Genomic DNA, 23,570 nt, shown 5'->3' on the forward strand with positions numbered 1-23,570 from the left:
CTGTCATATGGCACAAGCGTTTGTCTTTCTGATTGCACTGACATGTTCAATGGCATATTTATTTACTTTTGATTTTGATATAAGGAGGACACTCTGAAAGAGATTGGCTTTTGCATGTAATCCACGGTGTTTTACTCACAACAGTTTTGAGAAAGGCACCTACTGTTTTGCAAAATTCGAGGATGATTGTCGACATGTACCAAAGTGACTGATAAACACTGTAATTTACCCAATGATCACACAATGATCATACCTGTCACGTCAAATTGTGCGTGTTGCGATTGTGTGCATGCATGTGTGTGTGAAAAATATAATGTGATGACAGAATGAGTCCTGACTCTTTGTTTAGTACATACGAGTCTGTCCATGCAATTCATGGCTGTTTTCTGTTCAAGAGATGTCACTTGAAGATACCAATTGGTAAATTCCAAATGCCTTCAATTCTGAAGAGAGAAAAAGAGTCCCGAATTTAGGGTGATAGGTGCCACCCCACATGTTCGGACCACACCCATTTCGGGCAGAATCACTGTTCAGAAAGAAACTATTCAAGTGATGCTGGTATAATGCCCTAACTGTTTATTTCAAACAAATTATATGGGCAACTCATAAGAAATTCCATTTTTAACACTTTTAGACCAGGAGGTTTTATCATGAATCCACACAAATGTACATGAAATACAAAATGTACAGTACTATATACATAAACGTAAAGGAGACTATATGTTGACTGATTATAATGTTTTTGGAAATCGTGGACGTCGTGTCCTCCGGGCCAAAGAGAGGTAGGAGAACAACAACAGTACCACTGTCATTTTTATTTTTATTTTATTTTTTTTTATTAAAGGAAAAATACTTTTACCATGCTATTGTGTTATTATTAAAGACACGGTGCTACTGACTTGCAAACATACTGGGTCAATAGCCTCACCCACCACAACATTCAGGCATTAGTTCATCACATACGTCTTTACATGCAAAAATGGTTGGAGCAAGTTGTTGCAACAAGTTGTTGCATAATGTGTCATTATTGTCAACAAAACTTCATCCACCGTTTACACAAGTATATCCCTCCAGGTTATACTGTCACAATGACACCATGACTAAGCAATTTGACTGACTTATCAGTACACAAGGACTTGTCATTCTGATGATATTGACATGTCCGTTGGCATTTTTGAGTGATGAACTAAGGGTTTTGAGACTGGCTTTTGAAGGTAATCCATGGTATTTTGATACACATAGTTTTCAGAAATGCACTTCCTGTTTTGCAAATGTTGAGGATCATTCTTTAGATATACCACACAGTGATAATTAAAAAATAATCAACAAAAGCAGCATATGGCTAATACTTTGTAGCACAGTTTATACCATGTATGGCTGAGAACCAATGTATATTTCTGGTATAAAATATATCTAATAAAAATTATTTGGGGATTTTTTTTTTTACCTAACAGTGGTCTACAATCGTGTGTGGGAGGTATTTTGTTGTTTTGTTAAGGGATTTGGTTTGTTTGTTTTTTAAGCCTCAAAACCAGTTACAACTGTGGATTGTGGATAAAGGTATCATATTTTCGAATTGCTCATCCAGTTTGGGGTTATTTTGAGGTCACCTCAATCTCACAAACACAATATATTGGCACCAGGAAGGCCTGGAGGGAATCATTACATCTGGCACAAACATCCAGTCGGACTGCAGATTTTCAGATTACATTTCGGTGGTCAGAGTTGAAGGTTACCTTCAGCCTCGCAAAACGTGTTTTTGGTCATATCTAAAAATTGGAACAATTTCACATACATTTTGTTATTTTGTAACTAACCTTATTTCATGTGAGTGTGTTTGCACAATATTTATCCTTCAGCTTACTTATTCATTTCTCTTAGGACTTGACTACTGGAAATTGTACTACTGTATCATTTTAGCAATTGTTTTATGAGCTGCATTTCCCCAATGTGGAACAAATAAAAAACATTCCTCATGTCTGAAAGGTCAATGGGCAGCTTGACTCTAGCAGTGTAATGTGGTGCAAAAATACTTACTTGCACACATATCCATGTTCGACACCACTTATCCTGTTGATGGTGAAATACAGTACTGATGCATCATCAGTGACAGGACTAAAACATATACGGACAAGCATTCACTGGTTCATTCACACTGAAGAGCAATTTTCAGTCTTCAGCTAGATATCAAACACATGGAAAACAGAAAGGACCTGAACCAATATTTGAATCTGAACCTTTTTAATAAGCCACTAATTAGCTAAATTTGCAGACTCTTAAGCAATATGCCAACAACCTATTCATCAATTCTACTGTAGTTGTGACTGGTAATCCTAGACATAGGGTCAAATTCAGTCTAGTGTAGGAAGGTAGCAAAGTGAAGCTCTGTACTACCAACGTCCTAAAGGAGACATTGTTAATATGCACATTTACCATGAACGGATGTCACTGCAATATTATGTAACTCAAGCATGCAGGTTGAAATGTTGCTTTATAAATGCAGAAACATGGTGGGAGGCAAAGGTTATGTATATCATAATTTATTTATTTTTTTTTTAAAGGGATTATTCAAATTTTATTGCAGTGATGATGGGGAAGAATAAATTGCTAACATACTTTAGGTCTCAACACAGATGCTGATACAATCACGCAAATAATATTACATAATCATGTATGTATGCAGGGATGTATGTATCCAATAGAAAGGTACTCAAAACAAGTAATTTGTCTGCCTGGACTTTACATAATATTCAAATAGCCACAACTCATCGGGAGATTAAAAGCTCGTAAAAGAGTACAGCAAACTATGACAACAACAGCAGTCTTTTATACTCGCCTTTTTGGGGGGTTGTGGAAAAGCAGCAACATTAATGAGATTGTCCAGCTCCAGCAGAAATTACAGACTCAAAGAATTTGAGAAATTAATTAGTATGTAATTGGCACATTTGACAAATACGCTCTTTCATCTAGATATAAAGCATGTGACTAAGCCAAACCTGTAATTTACAGAATAATTTAAATGTTGAAATGTATGCCAGCGGGTGGCTGCAGTCTCCACAACCAACTAATTGCTGGCCTTACAATTTGGAACCAGGTCACCAATTAGCAAATCAAGAAACAATCCAGCCAATCACTAATTTTAGTTTTCGATGGATGGATGAATATTTTTATATAATTTGCATTTTGTATCATCATCACATCAAAGCAGTTATTTATTCATAATGAGACACGGGGAGCTGGAGAATATTTCCAGCTCATTTGGGGTGACTACACTGTACTGGTCGCCAGTCAACCACAGGGCACATAAGACAGACAACTGTGGAGGGTTATTATTGCTGTATTTAATCATAGGTCATTAAGTAAGGCTGGACTAGCATGCGTTTTTTTGTTTTTTTTTCCTTCTCCAAAGTTTAGGCCTGTCTGAGACAGCACCATTGCCCTCTGTTTTAATCATGCATTTGTTAATTTTAAAGCAAAGGTTCTACTGGCAAGGAGCAAAGAGAGGATTTATAGTCTACATTAGTAGTCAAAGATGGCGAAGCTGTGCAATTCCTAAATATTCCTCTTTATTTGCTTTGTTGTAAGTGTTGCTGTAATTTCTTTGAATTTAAGCGCAAAGAAGCAAAGGAAGCTGGCAAAGGACAGAAGGGACAAGAAAGAGGAAGTCAGAGGCAGAGGGCGTGAGTTGTCGCCCAAGAGTACCTGGATGCAGACCTCCACTGGGAGGTTGCTTCCGGTGCAGGCTCTCCTGTGGAGACGCCTCAACTGTGAAGACGGGAAATGACGTCAACGCATTCCAAAATAAAATCGCGTAGGAACTTCTGGTGTTCTTTCACGTTTCATTTCCGAGACAATTTTCACATTTTTGCAGCTAGGTGCCTCTCGTTGTGGCTGATAGCAGCTCTTGAATAAAACAGGAATGCTGTTACCGCTTTGAAAATAAAGCAACTCAAGATAGCGACTATGTCATCCTTGAACCACAAATGAGGAGGGTGTTCCACACTGGAAAAAAACAAGTCGTAAGATTTACTTAAAAAAAATCTCGCAAGTATTTGCACTCACTCCAATTAAGTTAATTCTACTACTCAATATCAAGCATATCTCACTCAACAGAATTAAGTAACATTTACATGCAACTAAAGATTGATTACATGTGGGAAATATTAAGTAACCCTTACTAAACGTAATTATAAAGTTCTTTTCTGTAATGTAGTAATGTGTAGTTATTGTATTTAGGTCATAGCTATTGCTTATTAAGTAAATGTTAACAACATGAATTGATTACCAATATGAAATAATCAAGTAATTGTATTAACCTTTTCTATTTGACTTCACTTAATTATACTGAACTCTTAACCCAATACATGTTAATACTTGGACTAAATCGTTTGAAATAAATAAAGACAACCATAGACAGTCACAATCACACCTAGGGACAATTTAGTCACTCCAATTAACCTACAGTGCATGTTTTTCAGAATGCAGGAGAAAACCATTGAAGCACGGGGAAACCATACAAACTCCACCCAGGACCTGGACTCGAACCAGCATCCTTTGCAATGTGAAGCAGACGTGCTAACCAGTCATCACCATGCCGCTACAAAATCAATGAGAGATAATGTTAAAGAAAGCCCTTTTGTTTAGTTCTGAAACCCAGTCACTGTAATAGAAATTCAAATTACAAAATAAAATACAAACAACTAACCCCAAATGCCCTGCGATTGGCTGGCAACCAGTCCAGGGTGTCCCCTGCCTACTGCCCAGAGCCAGCTGAGATAGGCGCGAGCACCCCCTGCGACCCTTGTGAGGAATAAGCGGTCAAGAAAATGGATGGGTGGGTGGATCTCTCTCTTGTCAATTTACTCATTTTTAGCACGTCTAAAATTAAACACATTAGCTGAGTAAATCTTAATTATTAATTTCATTTAAAATGTATTTCAAAATTTGCTGTAAACACAGTACACAGAATAAATCAAGTAGGGATTTAACGATAAGGACAATATCGTGATATCGTGATATTAACACTGCCACAATATCGCTGTCGTCATGTTCACAAAATTGAATAGGAACACATCTGTTAAAAAAGTCAGATTGATTTCCATTTATGCAGTTGTAGCACCCTCTAATTGCTAGTTTATTAGTGCAATTTACTTTTCATTAGGGATGTTTTGGCCTTCTATATTTAAAATCTATGCTAATTGTCAGATGACGGGGAACCTAATTTGCTTGTGAAGCGATCAATGTATGCTTGCATTCGCAAGTGCCTCACTATTGTTATTAGAGATTGCAGGTGGTTTATATGCATTGCTGTTATGTATAAAAGCACAATATTGTGCTTTTTTTTAGTATGAGCTGTTTTTTTTGTTTTTTTTACAATATTGTGATCTTTTTTTAAATATCGCCAACCCCCTCACAATATCGTGATAATTATCGTATCATGACCTTCATATCGTGATAATATCGTATCGTGATGTTTGGATATCGTTAATCCCTAAAATCAAGTAGCACATTGAAGTATACCTAATGTTTTTAATTGACTGTGAATACTTGAAAACAAAATAGTAAATATAATTTATGAAACCAAGGTAATATCTACAAGGGCAAAAAATCAATTTTCACAGTGCAGTTTGCATGTTGTGCATTTTATTCTAAAGAGAGAAAAAACAATCCATTTAGTTGATTTAAAGTGTCTACTCCATAAAATAAAATATAACTGTAAAACTGCTTCAGTATCAAAATGAGTTAGCTTAGTAGAGTTACAACATGTCTGTCTTATCTTAAAACCTTTATTATGGTTATCACAGTCACAGACGCCTGGCCTGGAGCTCAGCGCCCTCAAAATATGTATTTATCCCCCCCTCTACCAACCCCCAACAAAACCCGAGAATCGTCTCCGAAAAGACAAACGCGAGTTTGTTGAGTTTCTGTCATGTTTAAAAAATATAATAATAATAATAATATTAATAATACTAATAATAATAATAATAATAATAATAATAATAATAATAATAATAATAATAATAATAATAATAATAATAATAATGATAATAATGATAATAATAATAAATTTAAAAAAAAAAACGTTTCTGTCATGTTCCTGCGCGCGCGTACCCGATAGCTGTTTCCCGGACGTGCTGCGCGGCGCTCACGTGTTGTGTGTCTATAAAAGCTCTCAGTCGCCTCTCATCATGCACAGTGTGTCTCCAGACAAACGGCGAAAAATGGAGTCGGCGCTCAACCAGTTGAAGAAGTACACCGTGGTGGTGGCCGACACGGGGGACTTTAACGGTAAAATGCCCGCTTCCACCAGCGGCTAATGCTAGCCGGTTAGCGAGCAAGGAGGCTCCATCGTTAATGTGAACGACCGCCGTGTTAATAATTAATCCGAGCCAAACAGCAACGAATGTTAGCATCGCGCGAGTAAGGCCCGTCGACTTAACCAGACGACTCTAATATTTGTGGACGTTTCTTTACTATCATTATCTACTGATTGATCAAGTAGTAGTAATCCGATTAACCTGCTAAACCTGTTTGGTTACCTGCGTAATAGTTGCGTACTTCACTCTGGAGGCAGTTTTTAAAAAGTTTTCCTGCAGCTTGGTGAAAAAAAAAAAAGGTATTTCGATAACTTTATTACATTAACATGTCATTTCACTTAACAGCATATGTATGAACTATGATTAGAAAAAGCGGCCAAGTTGTTACACACGAAGGAGCCTATTTTTACTTCCTGGTTTGCCTTCCTTCCCTCTGCATGGTTTACTTTACCGTTTCCACCAGTGGCTCTTGATGAGGAAATAAATGGAGTAATTCAGTTAGCTTGTGATGCAAACGCGGAAAGGCTTGCACACTGCACAGTCAGGATGACATGACAGTTTGCCTAGAAGCTTGCATTTGTTGAAACAAAACCAGGGATGGTTTGTCTCAATAACATGGGAATCACATATGGATAACATTAGCTGAATTGGGTCTAACATTCTAGCATTGTTATTGCAAGCCAAGGCCAGACAGTACTTCACAAGAGATGTTTTCAATCGGGGGTGCTAACACTTTTTAGGCAAACTAAAATGTCATATGTCACTAAAACTATTTTTACTAAAATAATGATCTAATTGCAATTTTCTCATAAATGTTATGATTTGGAGTGGATATTAGGCCTGTTTAATTGTATTCTGTTTGAACAGCAGCAGGTTGTTTGTTTTGCCATTTAGTGGAAGAGCATTTAATTGTTCTGCCTATAACTGTACTTTGCTGGTATAGATGAACAAAGATGTCATTTGATTTGACTCATTTGTAGTAAATAAATCAGGTTTCTTTCAGACCAATTAAGTGATGGCACACGGGATTTCTCGCGACACATTAAAGTACAGTGGCTGGAAATCACAAGGTCATGTGGTTAACTTGAGGCCCCAGCTCAAACCTTTGGGACATTGGGAAACTTTGTCACATAGGAATTGTAATTTTGATTAAAATGGTGGCAATTAGCTGTACACAACAGTCAGGAGTCGGTTTTGTATTCTATTTATGAATTGTGCAAGAAGTCTATTTTATTTATTTATTTTTTTAATTCACAGTTGTGAAAAACCTGAATTACCAACATTTTCATCTCGAGAAGCTTTTTACTAATGTCTGAAAGCTAACTGATAAGACATTTAAAAAAAAAAACAAAAAAAAACAATATTGCAATTTTTGAATAACAGTAGGAGCTTGAAGAAGAGGGTTTCTTCTTAGAATCATTGTTTCATTACTTTGACTGGATAATTAATTATGGAGCAACCCCAGCTACTTTCTTAACTCGTGTTTGTGGTGTAAGCCAGTCCTGTCGGAAACGTTGCAATCGTCAAAGTATGCAACAGCGGTTTTATTTTGAAACTGATTGTATGAAATAGTTTTACTTAAAAATAACACTTTAAACTCATTTTAGTGTTACTTTAGCTGGTACTATTTGGGGAAAAGTGTCCTCTGCCGTAGCCATGGCACCCACACTCGTGTTTTACCTAATTTTCGAAAATTTGTGTTCATTTTTCTCTTCATTGGTGTATAGTAACAGTACACTAAAATGATTATTTCATGTCAATATTATGCAAACAAGATCTTAGTGATAAATTGCATTAAGGCTTCCAGCTTTGTATATTGGTGTGTGTTTAGTTTCATGTTGGCTTTGGCCTCTTTAGTTTGTCTGATGAATAACAGAATAACATTCATTTCACACTGATAGAGCTCCTACACATCTGCATAATAAGACTCATAACAGATGCAGCATTCATCTAGTTATGACTTGTATCCAGAAATTAAATTAAATTACTGGAAGTACACTTTCCTGAGAACAGACATAGGTTTGTTCTCTGGAGAGTTGGCAGCTCTGTCTGGTGCTGCTCAGGCTGCCACAATGTAAAGCTGACCCACGGCACACTGAGTGAAAAAGCTCATCACTCGTATGTCTATTGAGAACGGCCAACCCAGCGTTTAAAAACGCTGGTTTGTTCATTTAATTGTTAGTCTCACACTGGCTGTGTGTTTGATTTAAATCCACCTCGTTCTTCAAATTATCTTTCATTTTGACCTATGTGTATAGCAAGTCAAGTCAACTGAAATACAATCGTTTCACTTTTATTTCCTAATACAGATTTGATTTTTGTGATTCTTCACTTTGTCTTTTTTTTTCTCCCCAGGATTTTAACTGTTTAGCTATAAAGTGCTATTAAAGCTTACATGCAACTGGATTTCTCAGAACACTTTAAGTCTATATTTTCAGAATCATTTTTCGATTTGACTTGGCTAATATGTTGGTTCTTTTATTTTTTCTCTAATTGCTGCACCAATTCAATGTCTTGCAGCCATTGATGAGTACAAGCCTCAGGATGCCACCACCAACCCCTCTCTGATCCTAGCTGCCGCCAAAATGCCAGCCTATCAGAAACTGCTAGATCAGGCCATCAAATATGGCATCGCCAAGGGCGGGTAAGAGCTCGAGCTAAAATTTTACTTTAATGAATCTGCATGTCTATACCACATGTTGAAGATTCAGGTTAAAACTAAAACTTGACATGTAAATGTCAAAAGTGATTTGACCAGGAGTGTCTTTCCTTTATGCTCAGAACTGAGGATGAGCAGATCGCCAACACCATGGACAAGCTGTTTGTGAGTTTTGGTCTCGAGATCCTCAAGAAGGTCCCAGGTAGAGTCTCAACTGAGGTGGACGCCAGGTACATGTTGTTAAAAGCTCCCTATTATAAACATTTCCAAAACATACTGTGATTTTGTATGAAAGACTACATTGAGCTTATTTGTGCATATTCATTGGCTTGCCTTTAGCTTCTTGTTGCTTCTGAACTCTACATATTTTACAAACTCTTGCATATGGTTTTGCTTGGAAGTATAATAACCACCAAATACTACTGGTTATAATGATTATGATAAATGTATTTGTACTTCACAGACTGTCTTTCGACAAAGAAGAAATGGTGGCTAAGGCCTTGAGGCTCATTGCACTGTACGAGGAAGCTGGAATCCGTAAGGAGCGGGTACTCATCAAGCTCTCATCTACATGGGAGGGAATCCAAGCTGGCAAGTGAGTGTGTGATGGGACATCAGCTTCCTTTTTGATTTTTGGACTCGAAGCAGGATGACTACTAGATTTTTGGATTTGATTAAGACTGGTCCAGTAGAACACAATAATGAATGTTGATGGACTAATGCCAATTGATTGTCTTACCACTTCTTGTGTGACTAAAATGTGATGTAATGTGCTCTGCTTTAGGGAGCTTGAAGCCAAGCACGGCGTTCACTGCAACATGACCCTGCTTTTCTCTTTTGCACAAGCAGTAGCCTGTGCAGAAGCAAAAGTAACACTCATCTCACCCTTCGTTGGGCGCATCCTCGACTGGTACAAGGAAAACACCGACCGCAAAACCTACGAGCCCCATGAAGACCCAGGTACTGAAGATTTATTTATTTATTTTTTCCCCCACCCCTTTCATTTCATGAAAGAATGGATCAACTGTTTTTTTCTCTCATTTCAACCCAGGATGTTGTTTGGCCTTTGCTCTCAATTGACAGCTCTAAACCTAGCTTTCTTGTCATCTGTTTAATATTGATTTTGTGTAAAACTTTTTGGACTCTGAAGTTGTGTTATAGAACCAGCAGAGCAAAGGTATTAAAGCCAGTGAGTATTACGCACATGCGTAGCTTCCTGTGAGCTCCAAATGTGACAGATAATGTAAACGGTGTGCTATCAAAGTCGATTGGTAATTTGGTAATTCATTTGGATATTAATCAAATCAAACTAGTGGGGGAATTCGAGTCATAGCTCCGAAGACGGGTCCAAATCCAAGTTTAGCAGTAATAAATTTAATAATAATGCATGTATTTGTGGAGATTGTGGGGTCGAGTTGTATTTTACAATTTTAAAAATGTGCAGAATTTCAGAAGTTTTTTCGTGTTAGATTTAATGTGAAATGAAAAATGCGCAGATTTGTCACAGTCTTATGAATGCAATTATGCCATCTAGTGGCAGATAATGACCTCAATATCACACTTGTTTTTACAGTACAGTACATCTTTTTAATTTTAACTCAAATTTCTGAATTATGAAATGTATCTGACTCGAAGATGCAGCCATATTTCTATTCGTTTAACATTTTTCCCCACTTGTTTTAACAATGTATGAAAGCTTAAAATATTTTATTTTACACTTAGAACAGATATACAATTTGTAATTAATCATTTAACTATTTAAGTCATGCGAGTAATTAATAATAATAATAATAATAATGATAATAATAATCGCCTGACACCCCTAATAAATACACTTGTTTTCAAAGTTTCACTGGTCCTGCGACTTACAGTACTCGGATGTAAAGTGTTTGTTTTTTTTTCTCTCTCTCCCGTTTCCCCCCAAACGAAAAAAAATAATTATGCTCTTATACAGTATGTGCATGTAGATATCTTTTGAAACTACAGCTCGTGCTTGTGCCTTGCAGCTGGTAGTCTGGTCTGGTTGCTTTTCTGAAGGAATTTTCTGATAGTGATACGGTAGACTGACAATGTCATTGTAGTTGTTCCCGTTTCCTTAACTTCCTCATTCCCTTGTTGCATTTTTTTTTTTTTTAAACAGGTGTTCAGAGTGTGACCAAGATATACAACTACTACAAGAAGTTTGGTTACAGCACTGTGGTGATGGGTGCTTCTTTCCGAAACACGGGCCAAGTCAAAGCCCTGGCTGGATGCGATCTGCTCACTATCTCTCCTGGGCTGCTTGAAGAACTCAGCCAGGATCACTGCACTGTCACACAGATGCTTGCTGTGGAAACAGGTAATGTGCTCACCTCCTAAAGCTATATTGTAGAGCACTCTAACCAGTAAAACATTAAAACAGCAAAAACATGTTTTATGTATATATGGTTTTGAAGATATTTTTAGTTGTTGCCATTATTTCGGTTTTAAGAGTAGTTTGAGTAATACGAGTACTCTGGCCTGTTTTGTATTTCACAATCTACAGAATTTCCACACTGACCTAAATTTGTATCTATAGCGAAGGATTGCAATCTACCAAAGGTCCACCTGGATGAGAAGGACTTCCGCTGGCAACACAACGAGGACCGCATGGCAGTTGAAAAACTGTCTGACGGCATCCGCAAGTTTGCTGCGGATGCCGTCAAGTTGGAGGCCATGCTCAAGGTAAGACGAGACTTGAATGTTTTGATTATTGCACAGTTTTCTTACAAGTGTTCTTAATGTCATTTCAGGAGAAAATGCTCCATGTTAAGAATGGTCAGTAGGGGGACATGGGAAATATCCTGGCACGTTGATGCAAAGTTTTGAGTCAGGACTCTGCCTTTTTTGCTAGCTTCTATTTGAGAGGCATTTTGAAAGCACTAGAAAACATTCTCCATTCCTCTGATCAAATTCAAGAAGCCTCCCTTTTTTGAAAGACCATCTCCCATCCACTCTTCAAATGGAGCAAAGTCTAATGTGACCAAATGTTCCGTGAATGATACTGTTGTTGATGCATTTTGTGATATTTTACCAGAGGGGAATATATCATTCCAGAGGGTTTCATTATGAGACTATACTAGCGAGGATCTCAAGCGCATTTAACCAGAAGAACTAGTGTTTGAATTGACTGTCAGCCTAGCGGGAATGTCTACCGCCCAAATTTTATGTTCTTGCCAAGAAATATATAATAAATCAAAATTTTAAGCAGTTTAGTTGTTGCTTTCTTGTCTTCGAATTAAGTTCTGTACACATGGATAAAAATGTTGGTATCTATTCTTTCAAGAAAGCGGGAAAAACGCGCAAAAGGACACCGAAATAACTTGTAATTGCCAAACGCAATAAATATTTTTGGAGAATCCTGCATTGCTTCATTGATGTGGTCCAACTGAATGTTGCTATATTGCATAAAATTAAACCTGGAAAAAAATTGCCACCTTTTAATAATTTGTTTCACAACATTATGAGGCAATTACTGTAACAAAAGTATTTCTTCAACTGTCAATGAGTTATCCACCTGCCAACAGGTATTTTGGCTCACACCTTTATGAGCAGTCTGCTTCAGTTATTTTGGCTTTGAAAACTCCATTCTCAAGACCTTTTTGAGGACCCATGACCAACAGACCAAACTTCCTGACACTCACCAGTACAATTCTTTACTGTTTCACAGTACCAACCAGATCCAAAACACTCTGTGCCAGATGCTGTACAGCAGGCAAGGAACAAAATGGAGCCTCCATGTTTCACATTGTGTACAGTGTTTGTTTTTGTTGTTTTGTTCCACCCCCCACTCTTTTTATACACAGCACAAGCAGAATTGTCAGTATTATCTGGGGACGGACACATTAGCCACTGAAATCAATTCATCAAAAATGAACTTTGACTTTATTCTAGGGCTGTTTTGCTTTTAAAAAAAAAAAAAACTGGCACAGTGCGTCTTTAATCTGCAGGCTAGATTGAACTCTAAAGACTCAAGATATTTTGAAGCAAAATGTGCAACGCAGTGTCTAAAAGCTTCGTCTCAGCTGCGGGTCATGAGCCCAATAGGATAATGTGCAAAAACACTGCTAAAAACACTCATGAATGGCTTATGAACTTAAACATGCTGTCAGGAGAGAGCACCTTTTAAACCGAAAACTGCTTGAACAGATTGCTCATGAGGAATAGGCCAACAAGACACTGTCCAGGCTGGTTTCTTTATTAAAAAAATAAAAAAGTACTGTCTTGATCACATAATTAAAGCAATATATGATTTTCATTAGTTAATATTTAGTGTGTTGTCAGTTTTGAATGATTTAAATAAGCACTGTGTGTTTGCTTTAAGGAGATGGCACTCACTTTTGTCCGTGTGTAGTTTTTACGGTTTACGTCAGATAAACACTGCATCAACATCAGTTGAGGGAAAACAAAGCATATCAGTTTTGTCAGCCCTCCTCCTGTCATGGCCTATGGTCAAGCCAGTTTAACTTCATTCTCTCTCGGCCCAAATTTTTTTCTTAAACTCCACCTTTTCTTAAGACCTATAGCTTTGGGAAGAGTTTTTACTTCTCCACTAAATCCAGGCGAGACTTTATTCGGTGCAACATTGGAGCTTATAGTAGGTAACCATTTAATACACTTGATAGTTTGTCCCGCTGTCAATATTTCTTGATATTAGCTTCCAGTGGGTGACAGTTGTTTTAGAAATCAAAATATTGCAAATATAACCTATAACTATTTCATTGAGAATTGCTGGATTCCTTTAAATAACAAAGTTGTGATTTTCACAGTCAAAAGTGTATTCTTTCACATTATACATCCAATAGTTATCCTCACCACCTGACCTGTTTCTGAAAATGAAATACACAATGAAGGGTGTTTTTGCAATATAAAGACATGTCCTTAGCAAAACAAAACAAGCAAACTTTAAAAAATTGACACTGATACATGTGCGTATTAATCTGGATGCTGTAAAGTAGTTTATTCTTTAGTAGTTTTTCCTCAAGGTTTTGTTTTGTTTTTTTCCCTGATGATGCCAAATTACAGGTTATACAGGTTATACACTGCCGCTTACACATAGTAAGTGGGATATACTTTGGCTCACCTGTGATCCTATAGTGAAGATCAGATGTATAGAAAATGTATCATTTGTATTTATTTATTTATTTATTTATTTATTTATTCATTTATTTATTTATTTATTGCTATTTTAGGCATAAGGATAACCCAGTAGTTTGTTCATATTTTGAGTACGCTGCTTAGTTTCATTTAACAGTGACTATTTAAAAAATCTAAAACTAAAAAAAAAAAAAAATCATTTCATAATATAATATCTCTAATTTGACCTTTTTTTTTTGTTTGTCAACATTTTGAAACCACATACAGTGGACGTTGATGGCATTCATATGTGCTTGAGTTTCTGAAGTCCTATACCGGCTCATTTTTAGGAGAATTGTCATATTCAGTAACATTTTTAACACCACTTGACAGCCGTCAAATGATTTTTTTATTTTATTTATTTTTTTAATGTGACTTACTTTTAGATTTGCAGCATGTCCTTTATACATCACACATTGCTAAGTAGGCCTGCCATTTATATTATGCTTAATGGATTGTGACTGCTAAAAAAAAAATGATAATAATCTGCTCTTGTTTCCTAAAGAGGCAAAAATGCTGAATGAATAACAAGCTGAGATGGTGGACAGACTGACATTGGTAATCGTGGTGCAGAGCCTGGCTCTTCTCTGGATAGGGCCAGCCTGTGAGGCCTCTTCCCTGGGGCTCACAGTCCACGTTGTGCCCCTACAAAGTGATGGAGGGCAATTGGTAGGTAACATTTGCTCTACTCCTCTTTTAAAGGCCATAGTATTGAGGTTATGCCACCTCATACATTTCTTGTGTCCAAGTTTATTGTTTAAGCTACAGCTAAACAAGTACTTGAACATGAAAACCTTGTGATCACGCTACATTGAGACGCAATGTTTGCGAAAAGTTGACATTATTTCTCCTCTTTGATGTTTGCAGGTGAGAGCTCATTTCACCGTAATTGCATCCAATCCGTGCCCCCCATTAATTGGACTGTGTACCGAAGGGGTCAACTGCATCCTTCACAAAGCCCACTCCCCCGTCAGTGGCGCGAAACCCGGATCAGGCTGGTGTGTTCGCCAGTGGGAGCAGGTGGTCCCCAGCAACTACAACAGCGTAATCACTTTGAAGTATGAGAGCTCGTTCACTGTTCTCAATTAATTGATACATCCCATACTTTTTCTTTGTAGCGTAAAATAATAGACTGAAAAAGACTGCCAGCTTGTATATACTTAACGTTAAATTATTTGCATTTTCTGGCCTTTTCTTTTTAGCTCTGGAACCACCTTTTATGTAGCAATGAAAGCAGGGCCACACATACGTGCAAACTCTGGGAAACTCAATTATCCTGCTTATGTTGCACTACCTCCTCCAATAAGGTAATTTTAACACACATCAGTGCATCAGGAATAATGCTAAAAGTACCTGTTGAACGTGGTCATCTCAAATGAGTCACATCTAATTTACTTGAAATATGTGTCTATTACAATGACTTTTTGACTTTTGTGTGCAGGGCACGTGAGAACTGCCCTCTCCACATCCAACTGTCTGTGAAAGACCTGGATGGAGACAGAGTGCGATGCCGTTTTGCTTTGGAAGAACAAGGGGAGTGTCTCGACTGTATGCCACACTCTTTTATCGAGCTGGACAAGGTCAGTGTAACTTGAATATTAAACTCACTACACGTTTATTTAGATGAATAAGGGATTCATGTATCAGAGCATAGGCTACATGTAGCTTCTGTCTGTATTTGTGTGTGTTTGAAAAGCCACTAAGCACTCACATAGGTGCATAAGTATTGTACATTGAGACATGTCTGTAAAATGGACTATAGTGCTTTTAACTACACCATAGGTGCCCAAAGCGCTTTACAATGCCTCACATTCATTCATGCCACATGCAAGTGGTCGACTGTTGCCATGTAGGGACAGGTCCACTGGGAGCATATCAGGGTTTAGTGTCTTGCTCAAGGACACTTCAACATGGTCACCAGAGGTGAGGATCGAACCCACAACCTCATGGATGGGAGATGACCACTCTACCACTGAGCCATGCCGCCCCGCGAAAAGTTAAAGGGGAAGTCAACTCCCCCCAGTTTTATTTTGACAATAATATGCTCTATGCAGCCCCACTAGTGTAAATATGGTATTCTGGTTATTATTGTGTGAGTGGAATATGAGTTAAGCAGCAAAATCTAGCCGTTTTTATTCATTTCAGGGGGTGGCCATTTTGCCACTTGCTGAGTCAACATCAGTGTTGCTAGGGTCTCAGGTGACAACCAATCACAGTGCAGCTTCAGGAAACAGGTGAGCTCTGATTGGTTGTTGCCTGAACCCTGAGCAACATTGTTGTCATCTTCAGTCGACAGTAAGTAATAAAATGGCCGCCCCCTAAAATGGATAAAAACAGCTGGATTTTGCTTCATAACTTATATTCCAAAAATGTCAAATCAATCAGAATGTCATGTTGACTAGTGAGGTCACTTATAGGCCGTGGGGTGAACCCCAAAAAAGTGCCTAGAAAATGAGTTTCGCTCCACTGTCTGGGCACTACTTGTTCAATGCATTTTTTGATAGATAATACCCTTCTGAACTTTGGGTTAAAAGTTCACCCAATGTTTTCCTGCCCCAGTTTTGTCACAAGCCAGAAATGCATATATAGGTAAATAACAAAAAACAAAAATAAATCTATTTTATGAAGTAAAGATTATTTAGTGCCCCTGGTAGTGGAGCGAAACTGAACGAAAACGTGTGTGACCTGACGGCCTATTATAACATATTATTGTCAATAAATGTTTAAGGTTGACTTCCACTTGAATGAAAATGGGCAAAGTGACTTTCCAAACACCCTACGTTGAACTGTATATGTATTTGTGTTAAAGTAATACCATAATTCAAAGTTTAACGAGGGTATGCAGAGTTGTACAAGAAGAGATACTGAACATCATGAAGTGGCTAAGCAAAGTACTGTATATGTCATTTTTTTTAATGGCCATTAATCATTTCAACTTTGGTCATCTGTCTTTTTCCACACATGATGTCTCCAATTTGCTAGGATACATGTGGTTTGACATTTACTGGAAATGTACCAGTTGGGCAGTATTTCATCTACCTGATGGCAGAGGACTACATACCCACCCCCAAAGTGAGCCAAGCCAGTGAGAGCCAACCCCTCAGCTCCGTTCCAGTGCACCTGTCCCTCACCGGTGTGTCTGAAAATACAACTGATTGTCAGTGTAGAGTTAAATCTTTATACTGTGTCCTATTTTGATCCAGTTTGTCTTTTTGTTTATACCATGACGAGTAATAAGACGCATCTCTTGGCTATGTTGTTGTCTTGTTCCTGAGTTACATATCCTGTACTGTAAAGTGTGCTTCTATTCATTTCCAGTGGAACAGTCATCCTCCAGCTGTACAGATGAGCCTGTGGCAACAGGAAAGACCCCAAGTGAACAAGCAACATATAATGTCCTGCCATTCGAGGAAGTGAAATTTGAGGCTGACTTCATATCCCAAACAGAGAGGTGCGTTTTTTTTTGTTTGTTTTTTTTTTGTCTACAATCAACGTACACTGAATAGACAAGTCTTGTTGAGCAATTCTTCATTCATGAATTCCTTAGACTATTAATTTTATTTAATTCCTATGCATAATATCAATAATTTAAAGCTGCTCTTTGTAACAATTTACACCAAAATATATTTTTATTTGACCATGACATATGACTGAAACATCTTCTAATTAGTAGAATAACACATTAGCTGTTCACAATGGGTCTTCTTGCAAACCTCTGGCGAATAGTTTTCAGACTGCGTTCGGGTTCGAATTTCCCGTCCTCTGTCTGTGGACGCGACTTCATGTGCGCAATGTGCAAATGAAGAAGAGTGTGTACAGTTTCATTTTTCGGCCACAGGTGGCAGTAGCAATTAAAATTCAATTTTCTGAGTCCAGTAGCTTTAAAACAAAGACTGGCACTCGAACAACCAACCCCGCGGTCACCAGACAGTCCGATTTACTAACTCAGGCATGTTGCTGTTGCCCTACCAGTTATCACCTGATACTGGCAGTGCCACAGCAGCATGTTGGGTCTTGTTGGGCAGGTGTGTCAGTAGGTCAAGTGAGTTGTCCAGGGACTGAAGGGTGGCTGTTTGAATCTGGGAATGTTTTTGTTGTGTCTTGTTTGTTTGTTTGTTTGTTTGTTTGTTTGTTTGTTTGTTTGTTTTAGCAAGGGAAATGTCCCAATTACACAATACAAGTCTAAATCTTCCTCGAAGAATCTCTTGTACTTGTCAAGGGGGTACAACTCAATATTATCTGGTTGTGTTCCCTTTCTTTTGTCAGTTCATATTAAATAATATACAATAATAGTAGAAGCACTTTAATGTCCATCAGGTGTGACGAGGACAATTATCCAATTTTACTTAACTGGTGCATGTGAATATCATTATTGAAGGCAGATTTATTCTGCCTCGCTCAGTGTGAGGCTGGCATATAGGACAATTAAATGTCCTTCCACGAGATCACAAAACCAATTAACCTGTAAATCCAACTGTTGCCATTCATACTACAAAATAATTGTTTTGTGTTCCAACTAAACAGGCCCAGATTTACTACAACAGTGAGCAAGTATTTTTTTCAGGATGAGATCATCAGTAAATAAGTATAATGTACTGTTTAGACCACCTGTGAGATTTTTGAATGGTGGCATTCCGTGAGAAGATATATGCTTGGCATCGAAGGCTCAGAAACAGTGATGTCATGCATTGCACTCAAAATGGGGAGACTTATACAGAAAAGTCCTAAAGTCAGCCATCTTCAAAAGCCATTGTCAGAATTCTTCAGTCAAAAGAATACTTAAAGGTGACACTGTTCTCACCTAACAGGTCTGAACAAAATAACATTGTAATTGGTGGTGGGGGGTGCGGATTGGGGGGTGGGTGTTAATATTGAAATGTACCCACTGCAGGACTAATGAAAGATTTTCTTCTTCATCCTTATTGTGTCAGATCACAAACGAGAACTGATCATGTTTCATGTTGATAACGACGAAAAATCTTATTGGGGTACACTTTGTGTTGTGTGAACAACAATGCAATTACAATGGTCTTCGCTGTGCTTTCAGTGTTTCAGAAATAGCAGTTGTCGGCTTACCTGGGCTCAACAAGTATGGCTTCACTTCAATTGGCGCCATGTCACAGCTGTCCATGTCCTGGGTCCGTGGGGAAAACACTCTTGCCCCTATTCTTCCCATCTGCTTTGTTGCCAATTCCATGAGGTATGAAATCTGAACTGATGCAGTCACTTGTGTACTAGTGACAATTTAATAAGGCACATCATCAGCAGGGAGAAACGGAAGACAAAGTTGCTTCCCTTAACCATCTGACACAAAAATGCTCGTGAAGACACATCAAGCAATTGGTCACAAGCCTGCCAGTTTGAATTGCGTGGTTGTTAAAATGTTTCATCTGCACTTTTTGTCTTTCCAGTTTGCAGTCAGAGCCTCGATGTGTGTGGCTGTACCAAAGTAAGGATGCCATTCTTAGTTTCTGAATTGTTAAGTTTAGTATATCAAAGTGCATTATATTTAAAGCCACCTATCTTGTTCATTGCAGGAGAAATGAGAACCCTTCCTGATGGAACAGGTTAGGAGAACTTTGTCCTCCTTTTTCTTGTTGAATTGTTGCAACACTGCCATTTGAGCCTGAGAATGTGGTATTGTCTGCCTCTAGAGCTGATTTGTAACAAGACAGAGATGACACTGGTGCTTCCTGTAGGCTCATTGCGCAACATCAACCTAAATGAGCTGCAGCTCAACAGCCCTGCTTGTCCCGTCATCTACAACGACACTCATCTCACTGCTCACATTGCCTTAGATGGCTGTGGCACCAAAACTGTGGTACAAGGCTGAAGTCATTCTTTGTTTTTATTTTTTACTTTTAATTCTAGGCCACTCAGTTTATTCCAAGCCAGAAACATCCTCATCCTCTCCTGTTTTCCAGCATGCTGGCACAGAGCTGGTCTACACGAACACCTTGAAAAGTGTGCGTCCTTCTTCCATGATCAGCCGTCAACCCTCCCTCATCCTCCCGCTGGCCTGCCGCATCCCTGCGGTCCGAGCCAGAGGCCCAAATTTCAACATCGCCGTGCCTGCAACAGCCTTTGACAATGCTGATGTTTGGCTAGAATTTCACTTGCCAGGAGAGGGACCACTGGCATTATATACATCCCATCCGCAATTCAGCCCCATTGGTCTTTTGCCAGGACGACTGCGGCGAGATGCAGCATCAGTGAGTCATATCCGCACTTCCCAAGGAGAACTGGGGACAAGGATCAAAGCAATGGACCTCCATTTGCTTTCCAACACGACTCTGGAACGGTCTGAGCTTAGCATCGAACGCTGTGTGCAGTCTGCGACACATGACTTTGCTGAAAGGCACACTATACTGGAGAATGGGTCAGTCACATGTGACGTAAATGAACTATTACCTTCTGAATCACATACAGTACAACATGTGATCTGTGGGCTGCCGACCTGAAACATTTTCTTTAAACTCACAATTTGTCATTTCTCTTTCCAGATGCAAAGCTTCCAACGTAACGCAAGAGATCAGAGCAACAAGCCATGCAAGAATCTTTCGTCTTGATTTGTTCAACCTTTTTACAGTACACAATATGGTATGTACATTTGTTTGTTCATTGCACTTTTCCTTTCTGTTTTTTTTTTTAAAGGAGCCGTGTGGGGTGTGTCACATTTTGTTTTACTCGTGACTGCCACCCTCTGGCCTAAAGTATAACTGCAACCTCTGTGTCAACCTCATGCACGGTGCGCAACTGCGCATGCGAGTATGTACGCTCAAATAAACTTTTTTTTTTTTTTTTTCAGTTTTCTTGGAGTATGAGCTGAAGTTTGGCTGTGCTCGAAGCCAGCCTCTTGTTCTTTTTTTTTTTTTTTTTAAATTCAGTTTCCATCTCCATCTTGTCATACGCTAACACAGACCCGTCACCAGAAAGAAAGTGCAAGGGTCGGGGGGCGGTACACTTCATCAACTTAAATCTAATGTTCATCAGGTTGAACAGTGGCATTGTGACAACTGCAAAAGTGCTCAGAAATATTTTCTGTCACTTGAAAGCGGCAGTTCAATTCTGAAATCTAAAAGGCAAAAAGAAAAAAAAATGTGTAGTTAATTTTGCATTTATTCAACTCAAAAGTTAATTTGCAACAAATTGTGTAGAAATGTGTGCTTCACAAAAGGCATTGGGTTAATTTTGTAAATAATAATAGTAATAATAAATTACATAAATAATTATGGGAGGCACGGTAGTCGAGTGGTTAGCACGTCTGCTTCCCAGTTCTGAGGTCTCCGGTTTGAGTCCAGGCTCGGACCTTCCTGGGTGGAGTTTGCATGTTCTCCCCGTGCCCGCGTGGGTCTTCTCCGGGTACTCCGATCTCCTCCCACATTCCAAAGACATGCATGGCAGGTTAATTGGGCGCTCCGAATTGTCCCGAGGTGTGCGTGTGAGTGTGGATGGTTGTTTGTCTCTGTGTGCCCTGCGATTGGTTGGCAACCAGTCCAGGGTGTCCCCCGCCTACTGCCCAGAGCCAGCTGAGATAGGCGCCAGCAGCCCCCGCGACCCTTGTGAGGAATAAGCGGTCAAGAAAATGGATGGATGGATAAATAATTATTTTAATCCTGAATTCTCCCCTCTCCCCTCACTTATTCCTTTTTCTCTCATGTCACACAGATGTACGTCGAGTGCGAGGTGGATTTGTGCATCGCCTTCCTTCCCTCACAGAAGTGTGCGATACAGTGCAACCGGGGCTCGGTAAAGAGAGCGACTGCCAATATGCTGAGCAAGCACTTCACCCTCAGGTCAGGACCTGTGAGCCTTGTGGTAACTACCCCGGTACCGTCTACAATTGTCTTCGCTGATGGAACAGGACAAACAGAAGCTCCTACAACTGCTGCAGTTGAAGTCACCAGCATCTCAAGTGGTAAGATGAATCTTGAAGACACACCTCATTTCCATATTTGTAGTGGATAGATGGATGAAAGTGTTTTTGAACGGGACCTTGGAGGTGTATGACCCTCTCCAGTGTCTAACATCCTCTCTGTTCTCTTGCAGCTCCAGAACAGGCTTCTTTCATGGCAGCGGGATTGATCTTTAATATTATTTGCATATTTCTTCAACACATCTTTAATCACTAAAGGTTTTTGATCATTTTGCTGAAAAAAAATACTAAAGTCCCTGTCTGTCATAAGGATAAATTATGTAATTGTTAGTGGAGCTTATGATGACAATTACCACTAAGTCAGTTTTAGTCTTGGCGTAACTTGTCAAATACAACTTTTAACTTTTTGTTCTGAGACATTTTATTTAATTGTTTTACCCTGAGACTCGTGTCACCTGACATGGTGTAATAAAAGACTCAAGCAATGGCAATAAAGATTGTAATTCTAAATCTATCTTGCTTTCTATTGATCTGTTTAAGTGTGTGTGTGTGTGTGTGGGGGGGGGGGGGGGACAGCTTTTTCACCAACATAAAAAAAAAACTATCAAAAAATAACTATATACAGTACTTATTGGATAAAATATTTTTTTTTTTTTATTTTAATATCAGGATCCTTAACAGACTTGAAAATGATTATAGATTTTTTATTTTATGTATTTGCAATTAGTGCAAAACACCTGAATCGGCTGGCAACCAGTTCAGGGTGTACCCCGCCTACTGCCCGAAGCCAGCTGGGAAAGGCTCCAGCACCCCCATGACCCTTGTGAGGAAAAGCGGTTCAGAAAATGGATGGATGGATGGATGGATGGATGGATGGATGGATAGTGCAAAACAATCATCAGATGTGCAGAAAATATGGCCGTTTATTCTGAGACTGAAGTTAAATTCTTTGTTCAGAAAGACAGACATTTTAGAAAATATTGCCGTTTATTCTAAGACTGCAGTTAAATTCTTTGTTCAAAAAGGGAGACATTTTTCACCGGTTCATGTGTCACTAGATGAGACTGTGACAAAGTACAAATACCCGAGGACCATCTTTGATGACCACCCGAGGTCTCATCCAGGTGATACTGCATTTCACAAGAGGATGTACTTACTGAGTTACCTCCTCCTCTGTCGGCAACAAGATCCAACTGAAATTCTTTCACAGTTCATTGAGGCTGTCATGTTCTCAATGGTCTCAATGGTACCATTCAATCAACTTAAGACTCGTCTACACGGTCTAGTCCAGGTGTGTTCACAGCATCGTTACCTGGGTCCTGAAAGACCCTTGCCACACTCTCTTGCCAGCATTCCAAAGGCTGCCATCCAGCCGTAGGCTATGGTATTGGTCCTGCAGGACCCACAGATGAAGAACCTCCTTTTCCACCTGGCTGTTCTTCCCCTGATATTTCAGATATCTCATACCACACAAATATTATTATGCACTACATTTTTTTTTATTCTATAGGACTAAATGAAATAGGCAAGGCAGTTTTATTTCTATCACATATTTCTTACACAA

The 23,570-nt window shown here is 38.8% G+C and overlaps 2 protein-coding genes across 3 annotated transcripts; both read left to right on the forward strand.

Annotated features, from left to right (window-relative positions):
• The first annotated feature begins 6,119 nt into the window (after positions 1–6,119).
• On the forward strand, positions 6,120–12,353 carry taldo1 (transaldolase 1). Its single transcript, XM_077518897.1, has 8 exons — positions 6,120–6,288; positions 8,838–8,961; positions 9,099–9,206; positions 9,440–9,571; positions 9,761–9,936; positions 11,117–11,314; positions 11,534–11,679; positions 11,748–12,353. The coding sequence occupies exons 1-8, from the start codon at positions 6,189–6,191 to the stop codon at positions 11,778–11,780; spliced, it is 1,017 nt and encodes a 338-aa protein (XP_077375023.1). The 5' UTR covers positions 6,120–6,188; the 3' UTR covers positions 11,781–12,353.
• Positions 12,354–13,432: 1,079 nt separating this feature from the next.
• Positions 13,433–22,520, forward strand: LOC144017384 (uncharacterized). 2 transcript variants are annotated; one of them, XM_077518896.1, is made up of 15 exons: positions 13,433–13,595; positions 14,636–14,799; positions 14,998–15,188; positions 15,333–15,437; positions 15,572–15,710; positions 17,113–17,263; positions 17,449–17,581; positions 19,178–19,330; positions 19,542–19,579; positions 19,668–19,697; positions 19,785–19,951; positions 20,055–20,509; positions 20,634–20,730; positions 21,799–22,048; positions 22,180–22,520. In XM_077518896.1, exons 2-15 carry the CDS (start codon positions 14,668–14,670, stop codon positions 22,260–22,262), a joined length of 2,124 nt encoding a protein of 707 aa, XP_077375022.1. In that variant the 5' UTR covers positions 13,433–13,595; positions 14,636–14,667; the 3' UTR covers positions 22,263–22,520. The 2 variants fall into 2 exon arrangements, with proteins under 2 accessions (XP_077375022.1, XP_077375021.1); XM_077518895.1 differs by having other exon boundaries at positions 13,434–13,591.
• The last annotated feature ends 1,050 nt before the right edge of the window (positions 22,521–23,570 follow it).

The sequence above is a fragment of the Festucalex cinctus genome, chromosome 4 (genome assembly GCF_051991245.1).
Source record: "Festucalex cinctus isolate MCC-2025b chromosome 4, RoL_Fcin_1.0, whole genome shotgun sequence".
Classification (NCBI taxonomy): Eukaryota; Metazoa; Chordata; class Actinopteri; order Syngnathiformes; family Syngnathidae; genus Festucalex; species Festucalex cinctus.

Bases quoted from the DNA above. Each gene is read 5' to 3' on its own strand.
- taldo1 (XM_077518897.1), top strand. From the start codon at position 6,189: ATGCACAGTGTGTCTCCAGACAAACGGCGAAAAATGGAGTCGGCGCTC. The intron at 9,572-9,760 runs GTGAGTGTGTGA...GCTCTGCTTTAG, and splicing joins GAGGGAATCCAAGCTGGCAA to GGAGCTTGAAGCCAAGCACG. The intron at 11,680-11,747 runs GTAAGACGAGAC...ATGTCATTTCAG, and splicing joins AGTTGGAGGCCATGCTCAAG to GAGAAAATGCTCCATGTTAA.
- LOC144017384 (XM_077518896.1), top strand. From the start codon at position 14,668: ATGGTGGACAGACTGACATTGGTAATCGTGGTGCAGAGCCTGGCTCTT. The intron at 14,800-14,997 runs GTAGGTAACATT...TGATGTTTGCAG, and splicing joins AAAGTGATGGAGGGCAATTG to GTGAGAGCTCATTTCACCGT. The intron at 20,510-20,633 runs GTCAGTCACATG...TTCTCTTTCCAG, and splicing joins CACACTATACTGGAGAATGG to ATGCAAAGCTTCCAACGTAA.